Source organism: Geotrypetes seraphini, chromosome 1 (assembly GCF_902459505.1).
Source record: "Geotrypetes seraphini chromosome 1, aGeoSer1.1, whole genome shotgun sequence".
In the NCBI taxonomy this organism is placed as follows: domain Eukaryota; kingdom Metazoa; phylum Chordata; class Amphibia; order Gymnophiona; family Dermophiidae; genus Geotrypetes; species Geotrypetes seraphini.
Window position 1 is genome coordinate 451,716,989 of NC_047084.1, and position 25,611 is coordinate 451,742,599.

The 25,611-nt window shown below is 46.4% G+C and overlaps 1 protein-coding gene across 3 annotated transcripts in view; it reads right to left on the reverse strand.

Annotated features, from left to right (window-relative positions):
* KDM5C (lysine demethylase 5C) overlaps nucleotides 1–25,611 on the reverse strand; it is a 261,961-nt gene that overhangs the window by 182,833 nt on the left and 53,517 nt on the right. For all 3 annotated transcript variants that reach the window (XM_033921375.1, XM_033921366.1, XM_033921383.1), the window contains 5 exons: nucleotides 18,621–18,802; nucleotides 6,032–6,190; nucleotides 5,718–5,837; nucleotides 5,160–5,318; nucleotides 4,523–4,704 (listed from right to left, as the gene is read on the reverse strand). In XM_033921375.1, coding sequence (XP_033777266.1) covers nucleotides 4,523–4,704; nucleotides 5,160–5,318; nucleotides 5,718–5,837; nucleotides 6,032–6,190; nucleotides 18,621–18,802 — 802 coding nt within the window. The remainder of the gene's footprint in view (nucleotides 1–4,522; nucleotides 4,705–5,159; nucleotides 5,319–5,717; nucleotides 5,838–6,031; nucleotides 6,191–18,620; nucleotides 18,803–25,611) is intronic.

Below are 25,611 nucleotides of genomic sequence, written 5' to 3' on the forward strand. Positions count from 1 at the left end.
GATAACAAACCACAGGCAATATCATCATTTTGACAGTTTGAACTCTTCCCCACCAAGATAAATGTAAAGGATTCCATTGCTCACATAACTCTGTTACTTTTTGCAATAAACTTTTTTCATTCATTATAATTGTCTCATCAAGCGTGTTTTTTATCCATATACCTAAGTATTTTATTCCTTCTTCTTTCCAAATAAAAGGTAATGAGTCAAATAATCCTTTTGTGCAATGCACATTTAAAGGAAGAACTTCTGATTTAGTCCAATTTATTTTATATCCTGAAAACTTTCCAAATCTTTCAATCAAAACCAATAAATTTGGAATGGTTGTTTCCGGATTCCTCAAATGAAGTAATATATCATCCGCATATGCAGAAACTTTATATTCTTTATCTTTATGCGGTATACCCTTTATCTCCTCCTCTTGTTGAATAGCTAATAATAAGGGTTCAAGCACTATATCAAAAAGTAAAGGAGACAAAGGACATCCCTGTCTAACTCCCCTTTGCAATTTAAAACAATCAGAAAAATTATTATTGATATATAATCTAGCAACAGGAGAGCTATACAGAGTTTTAATCATTTGTATAAATCCCGAACCAATACCAAACCACTCCATGGCCTGATACATAAATGTCAATTCCACACGATCAAAAGCTTTCTCTGCATCTAGAGACACAGAAAAAGCCGGATCTCCAATTTCTTTTGTTAAATATAACATTTGCAATGCCAATCTGGTGTTATTAGAAGAGTGTCTCTGAGCAACAAACCCTGTTTGATGCATACCAACTATGTGAGGAAGAGCTTTTGCCAAACGTGTAGCCAAAAGTTTGGCTAATAATTTACCATCTACATTTATCAATGAAATAGGCCTGTAATTTGAAACCAACATGGGATCTTTATTTGGCTTCGGCAAAACAATAGTTAATGATTCTGCCATAGTGCTTGATATACAACCTTTCTTTAGTTGATTCTGATATAAATTTAATAAATGAGGTAAAAGAGTATTTTGAAATGCTTTATAAAACTCTACCGTAAAACCATCACCACCTGAAGCGGTCCCTACTCTAAGAGATTTCAATGCTGTTTGTAATTCTTGTAAAGATATTGGATTTTCCAAACTTCTTTTTATATGATCAGGAATCTTCGGACCTTCAATATTATTTAAAAACACTATACCATCTTTTTCTTTATTTAAATAAGACTCAGAAGAATACAGGTTTTTATAATAATTTAAAAACTGTTTTAAAATAGGACCAATCTGAAAATGAGTTTCACCTTTTTCATCTTTTATTGCATTCAATTTCATCTTTCTTTTTTTCACTTTAAGATAATTAGCCAATAATCTTCCCGCCTTATTTGAACTACCATAATACAAAGCTTGCTGACACATAATATTTTTTTTAGCCAAATTAGAAGAAATCTCATTATATTTATATTTTGCTTTTAATAAAGTTTGCAACGTAGAATTCTCCCACTTATTAATCAATTTTAATTCTAAATCTTTTATTTCGTGTTCCAGTTCCGTAAATTGCTTATTTAATTGTTTTTTAGAATAAGCTGAAAATGATATAATTTGCCCTCTCATCGTTGCTTTAAAAGCATCCCATATTATTTCTGTAGATATTTCCTCTGTAATATTATTTTGAAAATATTCATCCATTTTTAATTGAAATTCTTCACAAAATTTTGGATATGCAAGCAATGCATTATTAAATCTCCATACAGGCCTACCATTATCCGGGTCATTAAAATTTAAAGAAATCCACACTCCTCCATGATCTGATAAAATTATTGGTTCTATAGAGGCTTGTGTAACATCTTGTATTAGCCCATCAGAAACAAGAATATAATCAATTCTAGAAAAAGATTTATGAACATGTGAATAAAACGAAAAATCTCGATCATTAAAATGAAGAATTCTCCATATATCTTTTAAATTGCAAGAATTTATAAAATTATCCAACCCTAAAGATTTTAAAATTTTACTAGGTTTTTTATCCAATAAAGGGTCCACAACAGCATTAAAATCTCCTGCTACTATCAAATTATTAGCAGCCAGTGGTAAAATTATTGGTTGTAGAGTTTTAAAATATTCAATTTGATTCGAATTAGGTACGTACACATTAAATAGCGCCACAGTATTATTGCCCATACTCATGTTCACATGCACCCATCTTCCTAATTTATCTGCTTTCACCATATTAAATCCTGCTGAACATTTTTTATTTATTAAAATTGCTACCCCAGCTTTTTTCCCCACCGCCGGTGCAAAAAAGCAATCTCTCACCCAATTACCAATTAGTTTTTTTGATTCATCTCCATTAAGGTGAGTCTCCTGTATGAAATAGACATCCGCATTTTGTTTTTTTAAATATAGCAATACTTTTTTCCTTTTTATCGGGTGGTTGAGACCATTAACATTTATTGAAAAAATTTTTAAAGTCATTATATCAATCAAAACAATAATCAATAATATTCTTCACATCAATATTATAACCTCTTTTCCCCTTTTTAAAATTATTATTAGAACCCATCCCCTCCCCTATACCCCTTCCCATATTCTTAATCCCCTCCCCCTCCCATCCCTCCCTTAAATTACTTGCCAACTTTGAAACGCACACCTTGACTAGGCAATAGATAAACTCCCCACAAGCTATATTTATAATTTTAAAACCATTAGCCAGATCATTATCATATTAAAATGAATATCATTTTATCACACAAGACTTCTTTATCAAGGATTACCTCTTTTTTTTTTTTTTTTTTCCTTTCCTTTCCCCCATCTCTCATGAACCCTCCCTTCTCTACTCACTCATTTCCATTAAGATATTATTGAAATACATAAATAATCACACCAAATTTTAAAATTACATTCATCCAAACCACATCCATCTTTCATGTCAGATTACATCACATTCCCTCAAGTTAAATATCACTTTTAAATATTATTAAATATATAATGGAAATCTTTTTTCCTAACTTTTCCTATTCAAAAAGTCAATAAATTCCCCAAAACAACAATTTTTATCCCTTTAACATAACCCTCCTAACATTCCATACCCATTTCCACACTAGCATATTTGCTACCCTTTTAATTTCCACTCCATTCACAACATTCTCTTATATCATATGCTTATATCATATGGATACGAGAAGTTTACATATGTTTATAATATATTTGTGCATTGCATTTCTCTGTAATATGTAAAAATTTAATAAAAGATTGAACTAAAAAAAAAAAAAGTTGAGAGATATACAATAGTGCTCATAGTACAACTGTACTCAAAGTTATTTCAAGCACAGTGATCTAGGTCGCATTAGCAGATTAAAATCGGACTATTTTGTTAGCACTTAAAAATAATAAAACAGAACTGCTAGACTTACAGGGTAAGGAGCTAGCGTAGGTTAATTTGGAAAGAGGGAATGAACATCTATTTACATTAGTGTGACATTACAGGCCTTTTTCACAGGCAGAAAAGGCTGAGATTTAATTGAAGACATTCAAAATATACAGTAAAGCTGGCACTTTACTGGGGTATTAAGCTATGTTCCCTCTAAGTGGAGTGTGTGAACAATTCATACATTTTACATGGTATTTAACAATAAGCTGTTTAAATTAAAAGTGTACTGAGTTATTTGCAGCTGTAGGAAGCAGCCATCTTCTCTCCCCCTCCAATGTGCCCACTATATTCCCATTTCATCTCCAGGCTAGCCAATAGTGGTTTTGCCTGATCCAATGTAGCAATACATGTAGTGGCAAGAAAAGCAAACAGAGTCAGCCAAAGGATGATGTTATCAGGTTTCTGACTCACCAGTAGACACTAATATGTAAACAATAACACTACTCACCATTTAATTGTTTAAGCAATTACTATTCACAGCCCTACAATTGATGATGCAAATCATACTTGGCTGCAGGCTTGCTGTTTATTAGCCAACATTTAATAAACTAGCTAGGTTTCATCATCACAAAAACCATAAGGTTCAACAGTCTAATGTAGAACTACATAGATAACAGTGCCTACGAGTTTAATTGGCAAAATTTCTGTCAACAACAAAAAAAATTTATTCTGAGAACTTCACATGCAATGGATACTAACCTGTAGAGGTAGCTATAAGGAGGAGGACAACAGAAATTTACTTACTATAGACCAGAATATCGCAAACTATGTGCCATGGTGAGATTCTTAGTGTGTTGCGAGATGCTGGTGAGGAGAGGCACTGACATTGGCTGACTGCTTAGGGACATGCCACTCATGGTGAGAGGCACATCCTGTAGGCAGTCAGCCAGCACCTCCCACCAGCATAGTAATTGCAGGCTCAGGGCCCGTCTGGAGGGCCTCTGCATATGCACGGTTGTCATGATGTCACGTGTGTGTGACATTTGCGTACTTCCAGATGCCTTCCAGCTATAGCCCCAAATTTAGTGTGCCATGGCTTTAAAAAGTTTGCAGGACACTGCTATAGACACTAACGCAGTTGATTACAACGAGAAGTAAAATTACCTACAGTAGATACTAACCAGTGGAGGTAGTTAATGGAGTAGCTCCAGTGATCTTCAATATGCCAGCAAAAGGCAGAGAACACCATGCCAACATACAGCCAGGGCACCTTCATGCCAGAGATATCAGCATTAATGTGGCACAGGACAGACTGCTCCAGCACTGGCATCACATTTAGATTCCACCCACTGGACGCATATGCCTGCCAGAGAAGAAGAGAGTATTATGCCCACCCAAGAGACAGAAGTGTGGTGCCACCTGCTACATATATTTGACATAGACAGTCTGTTGTCTCTCAAGTATCATCACCTTTAATATACCACTAAAATTTAAGTATCAAAGCAGTTTACAATATGCTAACAAAACAAAAAGATGGACAAAAAACACAAGAGAATTAAACGCAGTAGGAGATCTATTTTAGTTAATTTAAATCTATAACATGTCACAGACCTCAAATGAATTGTAGTGCAGCTCACCTCCTAACCTGGCCAGCCACCAAAACCTTTCATTTCAACATGCCAAACCACAGCCCTGGTTTTCCATTGTGTCTTAGTCTCTCAAACATATGCCTCTTCTTAGAAGGCATCCCATTCATGTATCCTTACTATCCCTTGTCCCAGGGAAGATGGCTTATGCTCATACAACCCACTCACCCACCTCTTCCTCTGGAGACAGCCTGCCACTGTTGTCGCTCATAGGAAATCCACTACCAAACTCCTTGGAGTGAATATCAGCACCATACTCCACAGTCACATCTTCTTCAATGCTATTCACCAAACGCCAAAACTCCTTCTCTACCACATCTGTGGGAACCATCTGCAAAAGAAAACATTACTATGAGGGAAGTGTGTCATACAGACGTTGTGCATCAAGGCACATCACATCGAATCCAGACTAAAAGTCCACTTCTTTGAAGATGTTTTCAGTTCCAAAACTCCAATCCACCTTCTGTCTTATCATTCCCTCTAATTCCCCCACTGAGCACTGTGTACTGATGCAGCTTTTTGTCCAGTCTGTGTCTTAATTAGATTGTAAGCTCTTTTGAGCAGCGACCGGCTCTGAGTTTTGATGTACAGCGCTGCATATCTAGTAGCGCTATAGAAATGATTAGTAGTAGTGGTAAATTTACCTTCCCAATCCCCACTTACATATATGGTCTCTCATACTCAAACATCTCTCACAATACACTCACAGATTCATTGTGCATTGACCTACGTGCACTGGCATGTTGAAGTAATCCGCTTTGAAGGTGTCAGCCATCTCTCCAAAACTTTGCAGCGTATACTCTCGTGTAGCCTGTTCAAAGCCAAATGCCTCTGGGGGTCTGCGGCACTCCTGTGGTGAGAGAGAAAGAGGAGTGACCTAACCAATCATTACTGGTCAATGAAACACTTTCTTTGGCAGCTAGGATTGTAGAAAGGAGGGATACAGTCTTCTGCATTCTCTGCTGAATGCTCTCTCCTATTTGCATCCTTTCCCTCACGCCTAGGACTTGACACTCCACTCACTGGGTCCTGGAAGCTGCTTACCGCCATCACACATTTGGGACATCTCCAGATGCCCTTAGGAATTTCAGGCAAAGGAGGCAGGAGGCAGAAGATGTGGTAATTGTCATCACAACCATCACACAGTAACAGCTTGTCATCTTCATCTCCTCGAGCACATATGCGACATATGTAGGAGTCCACCTAAGAGAGACATAACACAGGATTTATCACAAAGGTGGGTGCAAAAGAAGGGAGAAGTGCAATGCTTCTACAAGAAGGAGAAATTAGGTCTTATCTGCTAATTTTATTTTTTTTAGTTCCTTCAGACCAGTCCAGATGCTTGGGTTTACACACTCCTACCATCAGATGAAGATTAGAAACCACTAACTTCAGAGCGAAATTATAACTGTGCAGTACTCAGCTAGTGAGAATTTTCATACCAACGCAGAATTGGAAGTGTGACTACTAAAACATGTTGTCCTTATCTATTAAGTTATATTTTTATATCACCCCAAGAATAGGTGGCAACTTTTCAAAATGATTAGGGATGTTCAACTTGCACATCAATACAATCCACATTCTCCCCATTTTATCCAGTCTGCAACAGTCCCTCTTCCCCACCATACACTCTCTCTTCTCTCATACCACTCCCACTTTATACTCAGACCCATCACTTTATACTCAGACCCTCCTCTCATTATCTGAGTAAGTGGTTAGCTTAGTTAGCACTGACTTTAGGCTAACTTAACGATTTCTGCAAAAATGGAAATTGGCACCTCATTTGGTGGTAGCAGCTTTGGTACAATATTCCATCCTTTATTAGAGGTGATGCCAACACAACATCCCTAGTTCTCTTTTACCAAACATCTTTCTTTCTTTCTCTGCCCAGAACTATACCCCACTCCCCTTTTTCACAGGCCTATACAATATGGAAGGATATATGGCACATCACTACAGCAGTATCCCTCATTCATGTGCTCTGCTCAGCCACACACCCCAAAACTTAGTCTGAGCAGAGAGACATTGAGCATCAGAGCTATACTGGAAATGAGAATGGGAAGCCAAGGCTTAGTAGCTGAGCCAAGGGGAAACCAAACCAAGAAACACAGTAGGAGAACAGTGTACCCCTTACCCCCTTCCAAACTCCCTCTCTCCTTTAACCTCTTCCTACTGCTGTCATGCTATTTCTTTGGGCCAATACAGCATAAACTGAAGGTTGGGATGGAGCAGAGTACCCTAACTCTGCGTAAGCAGAGAAGGAAAAACAGGCAGAGGAAGAGGCTCCCTGGAACTGAGTTGTAACAGAAGGGAGAACCACGGCTGTTGGGGCCACCGAGGAGCAATCAGAATCATGGTGGCATGTGAAGACTTGAGCTTGATGAGAGTCTTCAGAATCAGAGGGAATGGAGGAAACGCATAAAGGAACTCGTTCGTCCAATCCAGAAGGAAGGCCTCTGCCTTGATCCTGAGAGGGGTGTAAACCCTGGAGCAGAAGCGGGGCAACTTGTGATTGAGGGGAGTCCCCCAACGAGCAAACACTTGACGCAGGGTTACGGAGTGGAGGGACCACAGCAGGCGACTCAATTTGTCTGCCAGATGGTTCCGCTGGCCCTGAATGTACAGAGCTTGAATGAATATGTTGCGGTGTATGGCCCAATCCCAGAGCCGCATCGCCTCCAGGCACAGGGACCTGCCCCCCTGTTTGTTGATATAGAAACATAGAAAATGATGGCAGAAAAGAGCCAGGGCCCATCAAGTCTGCCCACTCTAATGACCCACCCCCTAACTTCCTCCATGAAGAGATCTCACATGCCTATCCCATTTTTTCTTAAAATCTGGCACGCTGCTGGCCTCAATTATCTGTAGTGGAAGATCATTCCATTGATCAACCACCCTTTCAGTGAAGAAGTACTTCCTGATGTCGCCATGAAATTTCCCACCCCTGATTTTCAACTGATGCCCTCTTGTTGCCATAGGTCCTATAAGAGAAAAGATATCTTCTTCCACCTCGATACAGCCCGTGACATATTTGAACGTCTCAATCATGTCTCCCCTCTCTCTGCGTTCCTCGAGTGAGTGCGTTCCTCAATGCAACTTACCCAGTCGTTCCTCATGTGGAAGATCCTTGAGTCCCGAGACCATCCTGGTGGCCATTCGCTGAACCAACTCAACTCTCAGCACATCTTTTTGGTAATGTGGCCTCCAGAACTGTACACAATATTCCAGATGAGGTCTCACCATGGATCTGTACAACGGCATTATGACTTTGGGCTTTCGGCTGATGAAACTTCTACGGATACAACCCATGATTTGTCTAGCCTTGGATGAAGCTTTCTCCACTTGATTGGCAGCCTTCATGTCTTCACTAATGATCACTCCCAAGTCTCGTTCTGCTGCAGTCCTTGCTAAGGTCTCACCGTTTAGGGTGTAAGTTCTGCATGGATTTCTGCTGGCAAGGTGCATGACCTTACATTTTTTGGCATTGAAACTTAGTTGCCAAGTTTTTGACCAATGTTCCAGTAAGAGTAGGTCCTGCGTTATACTGTGGGGCACTGTGCTTTTGCCTACTATGTTGCATAGTTTGGCGTCATTGGCAAATAATGTAATTTTACCTCGAAGCCCCTCAGCCAAGTCTCTTACGAAGATGTTAAATAGGACAGGTCCCAAAACCGAGCCCTGAAGCACTCCATTGATCACCTCCGACGTTTCGGAAAGGGTACCATTCACCACCACCCTCTGAAGTCTATCTCTAAGCCAGTCCCTAACCCATGCAGTTAATGTTTCACCTAATCCCATCAAACTCATCTTGCTCAATAACCTGCAGTGTGGGAAGCTATCAAACGCTTTACTGAAGTCCAAGTACACGACGTCCAGGGACTCCCCCATATCCAGCAATCTTGTTACCCAGTCAAAGAAGTTGATTAGATTGGATTGGCAGGACCTTCCCTTTGTAAATCCTTGTTCAGGATCGTATCCAATTTATGTTTGATTAGTGTTTCCATGAGTTTACTCACTATCGATGCGAGACTCACCGGTCTGTAATTCGCAGCCTCCGTCCTGAAGGGATACTTTTCACGTGTCTTGTAGTTTTTCTTTCAACTGTGTTTGAAGCTGTAAAAACCAGACCCTGCTTGTTTTTCTCTCTCTTGCTGATATACTACAAGGCCATTTTATGTTTGAGAGATGTGTTTTCTTATCCTGTTGTGAAGTGAACTCAATTGTCTTCCAGCTGTATTTGTAAGAAGCTTTAGATAAAAAAAGTCTCTGCTAAGCAAAGCACCTTTAAACTTTGGCCTTTAGATAGTAAGATGCATGTTATTTCTTTTAAAGTTTCATGTGATCTGTGTCCATATATGGTTTGTATTTACGTCATATGCTGACGACACTGACCCATGTAAAATGATATAAAAAGGGTTGTAGAACTGACAATAAATTGGACATGTTTGGGAGATAATGGGCGTCTGTTGTCTCTAAGATACTGTCCCCAGGTGCATCTCACTTACTAATGACAGAGTGTGTGAGGCAGTAATTGGGACCAAATCCTTTTCATGCCTGCATCACTTTATGTGGAGTGGAATGACATTAGCCGTTTTCCAGTCCAACAGGACTCTTCCTGTACTCAGGGAAAGATTGAAGAGCGCTGATAACTGTTCCGCCAGGACGTCACTCAATTCCCTAAGCACCCTGGGGTGTAGTTTGTCTGGTCCCATGGCTTTGTTCACTTTTGAGTCTTGATAGCTCATAGTAGACACTGCTGGGCATAAACTCGAAATTTCGAAACGGGTCTTCCAAGCTTACCCTTGTCTGCAACTGTGGGCCGGATGCCAGCGCCTCGCAGGTGAAGACTGAGCAGAATTCATTTAATAGTTCGGCTTTATCGGAGTCCGATTCTACATAATTCCCGTCTGGTTTCCTAAGGCGTACTATCCCATCTGTGTTTCTTTTTCTGTCACTAATATACCTGAAGAAGGATTTATCGCCCTTCTTAATGTTCTTTGCTAGATTCTCTTCCATTCAGAGTTTGGCCTCTTTGACTGCTGTTTTGACAGCCTTAGACTTGGCCAGATAATCTTCCTTAGTCTCCCGTTTTCCTGGTTGTTTGCAGGAGATAAATGCTCTTTTCTTCTTTTTTATGAGGTCTGAGATCTCCACAGAAAACCACTGAGGTTTATTGTTTCTTCGCCGTTTACTTACTGTTTTTATATAGCAGTTGGTTGCAGAGTTGACCACATTACCTCTACATTATCTGTTTCGACTTGGTTTTGAAGCGCCCAATGGACGAAATCTCCCATGCTTTTGAAGTTAGTGCCCTTAAAGTTGAGGACCTTTGTTGACGTTTGATCTAGTGAAACTTCCTGAGGTTGAACCATACCATGTTGTGGTCACTGGAGGCCAACGTATCGCCTACCGAAACCTCTGTGACACTTTCGCCGTTGGTGAGTATCAGGTCCAGTATCGCCTGATCCCTAGTGGGCTCTAATACCATTTGTTTGAGTCGTGCTCCCTTTATGGAGGTTAAAAGCCTTCTGCTGCCGCTAATCGTACCGGAAAGTTTGTTCCAATCTGCATCAGGCATATTGAAGTCCCCTAACAATACTGTGTCTCCACGCAAAGTGATGTTCTCTATGTCTTCGATTAATTCTATATCCATGTCTTCCTGTTGTCTTGGAGGTCTTTATACTATGCCAAGATACAGGCATTTGTTATTCCCCCTGGTCAAGTTCACCCAGAGGGATTCCCCGGTGTACTTGACATCTGCTATTCTGGTAATTTTGATGTCCTCTTTAGTGTATAGTGCTACCCCTTCTCCTATTTTGCCCTCTCTGCCTCGACGAAGTAAGTTGTATCCTGGTATAACCATATCCCACCCATGGGAGTCCCGTGAACCAAGTCTCAGGTAACACCACCACATCTAGGTCGGCGTTCCTCATCTCCGTCTCCAATTCCAGAAATTTATTGCCTAAACTGTGGGCATTAACGTACATAGCCCTCCATACCTTATGTTTGCTAGGTCTCTGTGAAGATTTTCCCACCTGAGTTAGATTGACTCCTATAGTACTGTTTGCAATGTGTTTACTTACCTCACACTCAGAAATGGAGTGGCAACTTACCTCGCCAGGATGGTTACTTACCATGCCGGCACGTGAGTGGGTACCCTCCCCCAACTTAACTAATTTAAAGCCCTACGAAGCAGGCGGGTTAGTCGGTGTCTAAAGACGTTCTTTCCCCTTCTGGTCAGGTGGAGCCTGTCTGGTCCCTGTAGTCCTTGCAGTGCCTCTCCATGGTTCAGGAATCCGAAGTTCATCTCCTTGCACCATCTGTGTAGCCACTCGTTTGTCCTCTGGATACGATCCTCCCTGGCTCTTCCCCTACCCCTCACTGGGAGGATCGAGGAGAAGACCACCTGCGCTTCCATCCGCCTCAGCTTCTCACCAAGGGCTCCAAAGTCTTCAGTTATATTCTCCGGGGTTTTGCTGGCAGTGTCGTTCGTTCCGACGTGGATGAGAAGCATGGGGAAGTGGTCTTGGGGCTTGATAAGTCTTTCTAGGCAGGTGGTTACATCTCAGATTCTGGCTCCTGGTAGACAGCAAACCTCTCTTGATTGCATATCTGGTCTGCAAATTGGCCCCTCGGTGCCCCTCAGCAGGGAGTCCCCAATGACTACCACTCTGCGCTTCTTTGGGGGGAGCTGATCTTTTGTCCCCGGGACCAGAGCCGTCTGCTGGACAACTTCCTGTACCTCATTGGCAGTTCCTTCCTGTAACAGCTGGAATCTGTTCCTCAAGGTGATTTGTGGGGTCGATGTAAAACTGCCCTGTTTGCAAGAAAAAGAGACAGAAAAAGAAGGTCTTCTGTGTTTGCCTGTGTAGGAGGTTACCAGCTGCCAGGAGTCAGCGTCTCTAGCCTCTGCTTGTACCCCAATCGTTGGTTCTAAGGCTGTAGGTTTGGTCGGTTTGGGCGTCTCGAGGATGGTCTTGTCTGACGCCTGCTCGGTGATCTGGGACAGTACCTGGATGACTCCGTCGATGAAGGCCTAGTCTTCCCAGATGCTTCTCAAGCGCTTCACCTCCTCTCTTAGGCTCCTCAGCTCCTGCAAGATGTCTCCGTCTAGCTGGTCCACCTCTTCTGTGTGGAGACTGTAGTCTTCTCCTGGGGGATGGCCTCGGTCTGCACAGAGACCTCTGTCCACAGTACTGGTTCTCCATCCGTCTGCACGTAGACCATGGCCATCCCCTGGATCCCTTCAGTGACTGGACTGCAAGTCTTGATTGTAGTCTTGGTGCTTCTGGTTCTCCCTGCCATTTTAAAGATTTTTTTTTTTTTTTTTTAGTTAGATAGTTATCTGTTAGTTAGGTCTGCCTGTTAGTTAGCGAAAAAAGTCTGCCTGTTAGTTAGCTAAAAAAAAAAGAGTTTGCCTGTCAGATAGTTTGAAAGATAGAGTGTCTGGTAAGGTCTGCCTGTTATTTAGTTAGAGAGGTCTGCCTGCTTGTAGGCTAGTTAGAAAAATCTGCCTGTTTTGAAAGATAGATAGAAAGTTTAAAAGATAATTTGAAGGTCAATTAGCTAGTTGTGTGTTGAGTCCTTACCTTGGCGGTTTTCCAGAGCCCTTCCTTGAGGCCCTTCGCAAAGGCCCTTCGCAAAGGCGCTTTGCTAAGGTGAACGCCCTTGCCGCTCGCCTTCGTCGCGCGCCGAACTGCTACATGCTGTTGGCTCCTCCCCTTTTATGGGGGGAGTTTGGCTGGTGACAGTCGACAGGGTAGGCGGAGTTATCTCTCGCCTCTTCCCCTTGACTCTGCTTGGTCCACTCCTTTTTTTTGCTGTCCCAGCCTCTCTCCGCTCTGTCTGCCTCTCTCCCTCTGCTTGCTGTCCGCTCCTCTCTGCTATCTCCGCTCTACTCCTTTCTAAATTTCTCTCAGCTTCCTCCGCTCTCTGCACTGCCACATGCTCTGGGTTAAGCTAGGCTCAGCACCTCCTAACTTCCTACGGCTGGCCCGAGTGCTGTGCCCGCATATAATACATGGCAACCTGGTTGTCCGTGCGAACTAGCACCACTCGGTCGCGAAGTAGGTGACAAAAGTCTTTCAGAGCGAGAAAAAAATCACTCGAAGCTCCAGAAGATTGATGTGACAAAGGCGGTCGGCACGGGACCAAAGACCCTGGGTGCTAGACCATCCAGATGAGCCCCCCAAGCATAGGTCGACAAGTCCGTCGTGAGGACCTTTTGTGGAGGAGGAGCATGGAACATAAAACCTGGAGAGCATGGAAGAGTGCATCCACCAACGGAGACCTCTTCAACAAAGGAGTCACGACAATGCGTCGAGAGAGAGAATCCCGATCCTGGTTCCATTGGGACATCAGAGTCCACTGAGGAATACAGAGATGAAGTCTGGCAAAAGGTGTCACGTGGACCGTGGAGGCCATGTGACCCAGGAGGACCATCATGAGCCGAGCCGAGCCGGCGCCTAGGACACATGGGTCACCATCTGGCACAAACGGATAATGGCCTCCTGACGAGGACGAGGCAAGAAGGAGCGGAGACGAACCGTGTCCAGGACCGCTCCGACGAACTCGAGAGACTGAGATGGACAGAGGTGAGACTTGGGAAAGTTCATCTCGAAGCCGAGACTCTGAAGGAGCAAGAAGGTCTGTCTCGTTGCTTGCAGGACTTCAGTGCGAGAGGACGCTTTGATTAACCAGTCGTCGAGGTAGGGAAACACCTGCAGGCCGTAGAGGCGCAGCTACCACAACCAGACATTTTGTGAAAACCCTCGGAGAGGTTGCCAGGCCGAAGGGAAGAACAAGATACTGGAGATGGAGATCCCCCACTCGGAATCTCAAATACTGGCGAGAGGCCGGGTGTATCGGAATGTGCGTATACGCCTCCTTGAGGTCCAGTGAGCACAGCCAGTACCCCTTGTCCAAGAAGGGATACAACGTGGGAAGGGTGAGCATTCTGAATCGTTCCCAGACCAGAAACCTGTTCAGTGTATTGAGGTCCAGGATCGGACGCAGATCCCCCGTCTTCTTGGGTACCAGAAAGTACCGGGAATAAAATCCGAAGTTTCACTGTTCCGTGGGAACCTCCTCGACCACCCAAAGGCAAAGAAGGGCCCAAGCTTCCTGCAGAAGGAAAGGAAGCTGAGACTGAGCATAAGGAAACTCTCTTGGAGGCATGTCCGAGGATATGCGATTGAAGTGAAGAGAAGTACCCCTCCCGGATGATAGACAGTACCCAACTGTCGGTGGTAAGACTTTCCCACTAGGCTATAAATGATGGAGACGACCCCCGATGGGGAAGGGGGAGGGCTCCAGGAGGACGGGAGCCCGAAGGCTCGGACTGGAATTGTCAAAAGGACAGCCTGGGCTTCGCCAGGGTCAGCGGCTGGGTCTTAGGTTGACGTTGCTGCTTCTGCAGTGGCCGTTTCGAAGGAGGCCTAGAGAAAGTAGGAGTGGATTTTTATGGATACCTCCAGAGAGGAATTTTATATTGTCGAGCCGGAGGGGCCTTAGGTTTAAGTTTCACTAGAGACGCAAAGGACTGCTCGTGGTCCAAGAGGCGCTTTGTGGCCGCCTCGATGGAATCATCGAAGAGTTGTGACCCACACACGGGAAATTGGCAAGTCGATCCTGTAGATTCAGATCTATATCCACAATCCGGAGCCAAGCGAGGTGACGTATGGCGATCGCAAAGGCTGTAACCCTCGAGGACAATTCAAAGGCATCGTAAGAGGCCTGAAAACAGATACAGGCGGAGTTGGGAGAGGGTCTCCTCAAGGAGACGAAACTCCTGACGCCGAGTCTCAGGTACTACCCCCCGGAACGAGCGTAGGGCATCTATACAGAATCGGAGGTAGGATGTGAAGAAGAAATTGTAGTTAAGGACACGGTTCGCCATCATCGAATTCTGATAAAGGCGGCGACCAAATTTGTCCATCGTACATCCCTCCCTGCCCGGGGGGATAGCAGCATAAACCTTCGAGGAGTTAGACTTCTTCAAGGAAGACTCAACCACCAAGGATTGGTGGGAAAGCTGAGCACTCTCAAACCCTTTCACCAGGATAGTCCAGTATCAGGACTCCAACTTGGAGGGAATAGCGTGACCGCATAAGGTGTCTCTAGGATCCGGAGAAACGTCTGCCGGAGAACCTGATGTAATGGAAGGTGAAGCGCCTCACGAGGCGTATTGTCAACTCCCATTTCCGCCAGGTATTCCTGGGTAAAGCGGGAGTTGGACTGAAGATCCAAATTCAGAGCTCTGCCCATGTCAGAGATGAAACGAGAAAAGGAGGAGGTCCAAGAAGAAGAATCATCCTCCGGGGGAGACTCCAATCGAGAACGGGGTGCGGCCGAGAAAGAGGGAGAAACTTCCCTGGAGTAGTAAGCCGGAGCCTCAGAGTCCCATGAACAGGAGACCGAAGAGGTTCAACTAAGGCGTGTAGGGGGCGTCGAGGAACGGCCCCGTGCCAGATGGACTGGGGAAGATCCCGGGGTCCGAGGAAATCGCTGAGGAAGCCTCGGAGAAGACGGGGTATAGAAAACATCTCCAACGGACTTTGAAGCAGGTCCTTTAGAAGCCAGCAATCGCCTCGATGGGGAACATACACTAGAGTCCAATTCGAGGACAAGCGTGTGTCTGGATGGTCTCGAGGTCGGAGACTTGCCCCGACAGGGCGGGGAAGACCAGGGCCTTTCAGAAGAGGCAAGCCTCGCCGCAGTAGCGGGGGAAAAACTGGCCCTCGGCATAGACCCCTGAAACGTCACCGGCGACACAGGGGAGGAAGACTCGCTCGAGGGAATCCGATGAGTCTTACGAATGGGGCCTCGAGAGACGAGGGGATGCTCGGGCTGGTCAGACCGCGACTGGGTCGAGACCGTGGTCAAAGGCGTCGAAGTCGGGACTAGTTGGCTTACCACCGAGGAAAACTGTGTGGTAATAATAGCCTTAAGCATGTCCTCGAACATAGGCACCGAGACCAAGGGTAAGTGGGTCGGAGGTGCAGCAGTAAGAGAAGGGGCGAGACTGCGGCAGAGAGAAAACAACTCGAATGATGTATGGCAGCTTGCAAAGATCGCTCGAGCCAGCGATCTTATGCAGGCTGCTGAATTTAGGTAAATTGATGCTGGGAAGACCTTCCGGGGGGGGGGGGGGTGTAGACCTTCAGGGGGGGACAGGCTGGCCTTCAGGGATGGGGTGTAGGCCTTCAGGGAGGGACCAGCTGGCCTTCAGGGGTGGGGTGTAGGCCTTCAGGGAGGGACCAGCTGGCCTTCAGGGGTGGGGTGTAGGCCTTCAGGGAGGTGGGGTATAGGCTGGCCTTCAGGGGTGGGGTATAGGCTGGCCTTCAGGGGTGGGGTATAGGCTGGCCTTCAGGGGTGGGGTATAGGCTGGCCTTCAGGGGTGGGGTATAGGCTGGCCTTCAGGGGTGGGGTATAGGCTGGCCTTCAGGGGTGGGGTATAGGCTGGCCTTCAGGGGTGGGGTATAGGCTGGCCTTCAGGGGTGGGGTATAGGCTGGCCTTCAGGGGTGGGGTATAGGCTGGCCTTCAGGGGTGGGGTATAGGCTGGCCTTCAGGGGTGGGGTATAGGCTGGCCTTCAGGGGTGGGGTATAGGCCTTCAGGGGAGGGGTGTAGGCCTTCAGGGGAGGGGGCCCTGGTGTAGAAGTACACGGAGGGAGGGAGGGAGGGAGGGAAGGGGGGGGGGTTCAAAGAGACGTGCATATGCCAGACTTGGGGTGGGGGGAAGAAATAATGGGTCTAAAAACAGAGGAGAGGGAGGGAGATGGTGGACAATGGGATTTAGGGATGAAAGGAACAGAAAGGGAGAGATGGTGGACCCTGGAGTGGTGGGGAAGGAGGGAAAGATGCTGGATGAAAGGGTAGTTGAGAAAAGGTGGATCTGTGGATTGAGTCAAAAAAAAAAAGGAAAGATGCCAAACCTCCGGGAAAGGGAAGGCGAGGACAAAGATGGATGGCTAGCACAGAGAAAGAAGAAAGAAGGAGACCCAGGCAAGCAAGTTATCAGAAGACAACCAGAGCCTGGGACCAACGAGGTAGACAAAATATTTTTATTTTCTGTTTTGTGATTACAATATGTCAGATTTGAATCGTGTATCCTGCCAGAGCTGGTGTTAGACCGCAAATGTGAGCTAGGATTTAACAGAGAGAGGAAAAGTCTTTTTTGTTTATGTTGTTTACACCATGGTTCCAGTGTGGTTAGGAGAGGGCAAAGGAGGTGAAGAGGCTATAAAATAAACCCACCAGGATGTTTAAAAACAAACCAAAAAAAAAACCCCCACCCAATTGGGCAGGAAAATTGAATCGAAAATTCGATTCAATAGGCTGAATTGAATCAAAATGTTTTTTCCTGAATCGGGAAGCACTAGTGGTCATCCCACAATCAGCACTCTAGGTTTCCCCTCCAGAGGCTGATATGGGGAACTGAGGCACAATTCTCATACATTACTCAATGGTCCCCAAGAAAGGGGAAAACAATGGGAGGGAGGGGAGGAAATGACCACCCAGCTGAAAACACCCAAGGTACTTCAGAGGGTCTGTACTGACCCTACTTTGCTCCCTTTTTCTTTTTTTTCTTTTAAATCCAAATACTTTAAGGGATTACCAGGGCCAAAGGAGACATCAAGCAGACTATCTGCCACACTACTTACTGCATAGACTTAACTACATTTACCATCTGCTAGAGCAGGGATGTCAGATGTCTGACTTAGAGGGCCGCAATTAAGTCAGGTTTTCAAGATTTCCCCAATGAATATGCATGAGATCTATTAGTATACAATGAAAGCAGTGCATGCAAATAGATCTCATGCATATTCATTGGGGAAATTCTGAAAACCCGACTGGTTTGCAGCCCTTGAGGACCGACATTTGACACCCCTGTGCTAGAGACTGAGAAATAACAGTTAGTTGAACTGCACAGTACAATTTTAGGTTCACTCTAAAGTCAGTGGTTCTTAGTTTCCATCTCCTGGTAAGAGTATGTAAACCCAAGCAACTGGACAGGTTTGAAAGAATGCAAAAGAAAATGCATACAAACAAGTCCTTGCAATGTATTAGAGAAGGGCTCCTCAAGATTTACAGGCAGGTCATATTTTCAGAATATCCACAATGAATATGCATATGAGAGATCTGCACACCAAAGAGGCAGTGCATCCAAATCTCTTATATGCATATTCATTGTGAATATAAAAAAAAAAAACAAAAAAAAAAACTTAGCCTGCCTGAGGACCGGAATTGAGTAAGCCTGTATTAGAGCAGCATTTCTCAAGTCGGTCCTGGAGTACTCCCTTGCTAGTCAGGTTTTCAGGATATCCTCTATGAATATGCATAAAAAAAAGATTTTCATATAATGGAAGTAATGTGTGTAAATCAATTTCATGTATATTCATTGTGGACATCCTGAAACCTGACTGGCAAGGGGATACTCTGTGATCAACTTGGGAAACACTAACAGTATTATCACAGTATGTCTTTCCACATCCAAAGACATTTATTGCTAACTTCAGGATGCATCAATGAAAACCAGACAAGATCCTCTGCCATGCAGCAGGATGATACATAAAGGATTGGGATCCTGCCAACACACAAAGGAGAGCATGCTTTTTGGTAGTTGCTCTTACCGACTGACTATTGCCATGAGCTCGTCGCAGACGCATTGTCATTTTGGTGCAGGGCTCAGGACTAAGGGATGCTTCTTCTTTTACATCCACAAAACGCCGTGGGGATGCAGATTCTCGCTTCAAGTCTACACCAGACTCTTCTTTCACCACTAGTGTAGGAGGGCACTCAGGACAATCTTTATCTATGCCAAACATCAAACAGGAGAGTATCAGTGAAGCTCTGTATACACTATACAGCAAGTCCTAGGAATCCACAGCTAGTCAGACTTTCAGGATATCCAAAGAATATCCATGTGCTAAATTTAAACATACATAAAATGTCTATTTATTTATTTATTTATAATTTCAAATTAAATACACAAGAATCCACTTGTTATAGCAATACGGAGTATCATTTAGACAGCAAGGAAAACAATTAGTATAACCAAAAAAATATCAAAAGAAAAAACTATGCATAGAAAAACTGAAGAAGGGAGACCCCCTTATTCAATATTAGAATAATTTTAAATCTCCTTCTTAGACCTCAATTAACTATAGTGAAAAACAAGAAATAAATGTGACAAGGAAGTCTCCGTTAATTAAACAAATTGCACAATAATCTGAAGCAAAGGCTTAACGTGACCCACAGCCCAATTAGCTGCAGCACTTTATATCAATTAATTAATAACTTTCTTTGTGTCCAAGAAGTGTCAAAGCTGTTCTGGTGCAAAAAAGACATACTTAGTCCTAGCATATCTTAAAAGGCATTTGCAGGGATAACTAAGTAGAAATGTAGATCCCATTTTTAATACTACTTCTCGCATAGCTAAGAACAATTTCCTACTGTCTTGGGTAGTTTTTGTTACATCTGGGTATATCCAAATTTTTTGACCAACAAAAAAATTCTGAGAGCATTGAAAATAAGCTTTCATGATTACATTCAAGACCTGTTCAAACACTAAGGAAATGATCAAAGTTCCGCGGTATTCAATTTCTTCCTGGGAGCTTTCTAGTATGCCTGTTATATTATTTAAATCCATTGATTGGGGGATATCCTTTTGATTAAGAAGCAACTTTTCCAAATTCCTAAGCAGGTAATATATTTTATTCACTGGTGGCAAAAGTTCAGATGAGAATTTCAAATTCTCTCTCAAGTATTTTTTTAAAAGTTTCAATTGGTGTAACGAAAGCAAGTTTGGGAAAATTCAATATATGCAAATTAAGACACCTGTTATAATTCTCCAATTGTTCAATTTTCTTTTATAGAAAAAGTCTGTCTTTTACCACAGTTGATGTACCATTTTACAATGAGGAAATCTCTTTTTCAATTTTTTCAAATTTTTTTATCAGTTTCTATTTTAATATTTTGAATTGAAATAGTCAAATCATCCAATTTACTCACAATATTCAAGATATCTCCTGAGGATTTTGTAGAAGCAGCTTGTAATTTCTAGAACACTCTCCATATATTTTGAAGTGTTGCCGTCTGTGAGGCGTCAGCAGCTTCTGCTCCTCGATAGGTGGTTGATTCGGCATCCTGGATTGCCTGGTGCCCTCCTCCATGTGAATTTGTCGAGCTCATCGGCTCCTTGGGGCTCATACCGCCCACACCTTCCACTGCCGGATTCGGCGGTGATCGAGCTACTGGGGGGGAGAGCGATGTCTCAAACCCCATGGCTCCAGCGTCTCCTTTCATCCGAGCTACAGCAGGGGCTCCCCCTCCTGATACGGCTGGGGAACTCGTCAGAAAGCGTTCTATCTGCGTTTGTCCAGCTGTGGAAAGGTCCAGCCGAACAACGCCCTTATGTTTGCTGTGAGGCATCGGTCCCGAAGCAAAAACAGAATCGGGACCCAGGGAAAAAGCATTGAAGCAAAAGATATTATGGAGCACTTGCACTGAGAGCTAACACGCCGCCATCATCTTGCTTTTTCCATTTTTTGTAATGTCTTGATGTGACAGAAAGCAAGAAGTCTGTGTTTTGATGCTGCTCATGAGTAAGCACTGCATGACAGAAAACTGAGAAGCCTTTAGCTTCAATTCTTGGAGAGATTCTGTGATTAACCCATAAGCCTATGCAAAGTTGGGTCCTCACCAAGGTCCCGAGCCTCCCCCAAATCTGGATCCTGCCCTTTTAGGAATGCAGCAGCATTTCCTGCAATAGAGGACACTGACTGGAAGAGTAAGGAGAAATTAGGTTCTTACCTGCTAATTTACTTTCTTTTAGCTTCTCCAGACCAGTAGAGGTTAATCTTTACAAATGGGTATATATTCAATCATGACCAGCAGGTGGAGACTGAAAACAAAACTGTGGGACAGTATATAATATACTCCCTTCTCTATTTACCTCAGTCTGCCGAATAGCCAAGCAGAACCAAGAACTGGAAAACAGAAAGAAAACAATACTCCGAACAGGAGTAACAACTAACATACCCAAATGCTGTTGGAAAATGCAGAGGAGAAATACCCGAAGGAAAATGTCCCCACAGCTCGCCAGCTAAGCCAGCCGAGCCACAGCCGCTGTTCTTTAATTCTCCCCGGCCCTAGAAAAATACTAGAACCCGCAGCAAAAAACAAAAACTGCCCGCGAAACAGCCCCAACAACAACAACAACAACAGACAGGGTGGGGACCTCTACTGGTCTGGAGAAGCTAAAAGAAAGTAAATTAGCAGGTAAGAACCTAATTTCTCCTTCTTTAGCACTCTCCAGACCAGTAGAGGTTAATCTTTACAAATGGGACGTACCAAAGCAGTCCCTCTCACGGGCGGGACCCCCGCAGGGCCGATACCAGAACATGCTCACCGAACACCGCGTCCCAACGCGCCTGAACATCTACCCGATAATGTCTAACAAAGGAATGCAAGGAGGACCAAACCGCAGCCTTACAAATATCCACTGGAGGCACGAGCGACAACTCAGCCCAAGAAGCTGCCTGACCCCGAGTGGAATGAGCCTTGAGAAACTCCGGAACAGGCTTTTGTCTCAGAAGATAAGCGGAAGCAATCGTCTCCTTGATCCAGCGCGCAATAGTAGCCTTAGAAGCGCCAGCCCCCCCGACGAGGACCCGCCAGAAGGACAAAGAGATGATCGGATTTCCGGACTTCCTGGGTCTGCTGCACATAAGAGCGAAGGACCCGACCGACATCCAACTTGCGCAGCTGCCGTTGCTCAGAAGAGCCCTCCCGACTACCCAAGACTGGGAGGACCACCGATTGATTGACATGAAAAGGAGAAACTACTTTCGGCAGAAAGGAAGACAACCCGCTCCCTAGAAAACTCCAAGAAGGGAGCCCTACAAGAGAAAGCCCGTAGCTCAGAAACACGCCTAGCGGAAGTAATGGCCACCAAAAAGACCGCCTTCAGAGTAAGGTCCTTCAAAGAACAGCCATCCAACGGCTCGAAAGGCGGGCGCACCAAAACAGAGAGAACCAGATTGAGATCTCAAGAGGGAACAGAGAGCCGTAGGGGAGGCCTGAGCAACTTGGCCGCCCGCAAAAAGCGAATCACATCAGGAATGGCCGACAAACGCTGACCTGTCACCAACCCTCGAAAAGCCGACAGGGCCGCAAGTTGAACCCGGAGAGAAGACCAAGCCAGGCCTCTATCCAGGCCATCCTGCAAGAACTCTAGAATGGTAGGCAGGGAAGCGCGAAAAGAGACCACTCCCCGCGCCCGGCACCACCCCTCAAAGAGACGCCAAACCCGCACATAAGCCCGAGAGGTAGAAAGCCTCCGGGACCCCAAGAGCGTAGAGATCACCTTATCTGAATATCCCTTCTTACTAAGGCGACCCCTTTCAAGAGCCAAGCCGTAAGACAGAAGAGAGACGGGTCGAACATGGGAAAGGGACCCTGCGTCAGAAGATCATCCAAGAGAGGCAGAGGAAGAGGATCCGCCACCAGATGCCTCACCAGATCCGCATACCACGGACGTCGAGGCCAATCCGGAGCCACCAGAACCACCAGACCTGGATGGTGAACAATGCGAAGAAGTACTCTGCCCACTAATGGCCAAGGAGGGAACACATACAACAGCCCTTCCGTTGGCCACGGTTGGACCAGAGCATCCAGACCCTCGGCCAGACTGTCCCTGCGACGACTGAAGAAGCGGGGCACTTTGGCGTTGCCACTCGTGGCCATCAGGTCCATCAGGGGCTGCCCCCAAGCCTGCACTATCAACTGAAACGCCACGGAGCCGAGACACCAAGCTCCTGGATCCAAGAAGTGACGACTGAGGAAGTCCGCCTGAACATTTTCTACCCCGGCTATGTGAGAGGCAGAGAGGTCCAGAAGATGGGACTCCGCCCAAAGCATGAGCCGAGCCGCCTCCTGCGCCACCTGAGTGCTCTTGGTTCCCCCCTGACGATTGACATAAGCCACCGCCGCGGCATTGTCCGACAGGACTCTGACTGACCTGCCCAACCAAAGGGAGCGGAAAGCTAACAGCGCCAGACGGACCGCTCTGGTCTCCAACACGTTGATCGACCAGGAGGCCTCCTCCGTGGACCAGGTGCCCTGAGCTGAGTGACCCAAACACTGAGCCCCCCAACCGAGGAGACTCGCATCCGTAAGGAGCACCGTCCACTGCGGGAGATCCAGACCCACCCCCTGAACCAGGTGAGGGGTCCGGAGCCACCAACGCAGACTGCAGCACGCCACGCCTCGCAGGGGGACAGGAACCTCCAAACCGTGCCTCTGGGGTGACCACCTCCGGAGCAGAGCATACTGAAGAGGACGCATGTGGGCCCGCGCCCACCTCACCACGTCCAGGGACGCCGCCATCGACCCCAAGACATGGAGGAAATCTCGCGCCCGAGGACACCGGGACGCCAAAAGCAGGCGAATCTGAGATTGCAATTTGCTCACCCGGGCCCCTGGAAGGAAGACCTTCCCCAAGGAGGTGTCGAACAGAACCCCAAGGTACTCCAGACGCTGAGCCGGGACCAACCAACTCTTGGAAAGGTTGACCACCCAGCCCAGCGACCGGAGAAACTCCACCACCCGAGCCATAACTCGGGAGCTCTCCTGCAACGACTTTGCCCGAATCAACCACTCGTCCAGGTAGGGGTGCACCAGAATGCCCTCCGAGCGCAAGGCCGCCGCGACGACCACCATCACCTTGGTGAACGTCCGGGGAGCCATGGCCAGACCAAAGGGAAGCGAGGCTGGCTTCTTCGATGTTACGGAACCTGAAGAGGGGACTTACCCGGAGCCGAGGCTTTCTGTTGTCCCGAGGACTTCGGAGTCGAGTCTCGAGGCGATGCTGAGGTATCCGGGGCCGAGGTCAAGGCCGGGGCCGAGGCCGGGGCCAACCTCGAGGCCGAGGTGGAGGGTTGGTCCGGGGTGAAGAGATCCGCCATGCGGGCTTTTCTTCGACGGAGGGCCCGGATCTGGAAAGTAGCACACTGGGGGCAGGAGTCGGTTGGATGAGCCGCCCCCAGGCAGAGAATGCACCGGCGATGCGGATCTGTGAGGGAAAGAAGCCGCTCACACCGGGTGCACTTTTTAAAGCCGGTCAAAGGCCGGGACATTAAATCTAAAGTAGCCGCGGCTCGATTAGCCACGCGGCCACGGGGACCCGGAAGCCTCCGGGTCGTCAAAAACGAAGCAGGAATCAAGTTAAAAGGTAAAGAATTCGCGCACAGCGACTTAATCGTGAAAAAACAAGAAAAAATCGCGGTGCTAGAAGGCAGTTGGGGCAGAGCCTGAAAAACACGACTTCTAGGCTCAGCGGAAAATTTTGAACTGGAGACCACGAGGGGATGCACCCCCTAGTGGAGCAGGAAGGCACGCATGCGTGGAGCAGCAGAGCAAACTTAAATCTTCAATCAAGTTTGCTTGAAAATGCTTCCGCATCGGGGCTCCGTAGATGACGTCACCCACATGTGAGAATATCATGCCTGCTTGTCCTGGGATAACTGATAGTGCCGACCCAAGATCGCAAATCGAAGGAAGCGCTGATGAGAGGCCCGAATGGGAACATGCAAGTAGGCCTCCGTCAGATCGAGAGAAGTGAGAAACTCCCCCGGCTGAACCGCCAGAATGACCGACCGCAGAGTTTCCATGCGAAAAGAGGGAATCTTGAGAGACCTGTTGACCCCCTTCAAATCCAGGATGGGCCGAAAGGTCCCCTCCTTCTTGGGCACCACAAAGTAAATGGAGTACCTGCCGGTGCCCCACTCCGGAGGGGGCACTGGAACAACTGCCTTGAGATCTAGCAAGCGCTGAAGGGTCTGGCGAAAAGCCTGCGTCTTCCAAGGAGTCTGACATGGAGAGGCTAGGAAAAGGTCCGGCAGAGAGCGGGCGAACTCCAGGGCATAACCATCCCGCACCACCTCCAGGACCCACTGATCGGACGTGATCTCGGCCCATTTGGGGAAAAAGTCGCGCAGCCGGGCCCCCACCGGAACCAAAGGGGGCGCCGGCAAGGAGTCATTGTGCAGGACGGGAAGCGGGGGAACTGGCGGAGGGATTCCCTGCCCCCCGACGGGCCCCCCGAAAGGGCTGCATGCGCTGGAAGAACTGACCCCGGGAAAACCCTGGAGCCGGGAAAGAAGCAGCCCCACGCCCAGGGCGATACTTGCGAAACTCCCGCAAACGCCCCCGGGCAGTGCCACCCCGAGACGCAGGGCGGGCACGGTCCTCAGGCAGATGGGGCACTTTTGAATCTGTCAGAGTCTGAAGCAACTTATCTAATTCCTCCCCAAACAAAAAAGACCCCCGGAAGGGAAATTTAGTAAGCTTAGCTTTGGACGCAGCATCCGCCGACCAAGCGCGCAGCCACAAAATACGCCGCGCTGCCACACCAAAGGCCATAGACTTAGCCGAGACCCGCACCAAGTCATAAAGAGCATCTGAGAGGAACGAGGCAGCCATCTGAATCTTCGCCACCTCCTGATCCACCAAAGACCAGTCATCAGACTCCCGATCCAGGACACGCTCAGCCCATCGAAACACGGCGCGAGCCACCAACCCCCCACAAATAGCCGCCTGGACCCCAAAGGCAGAGACCTG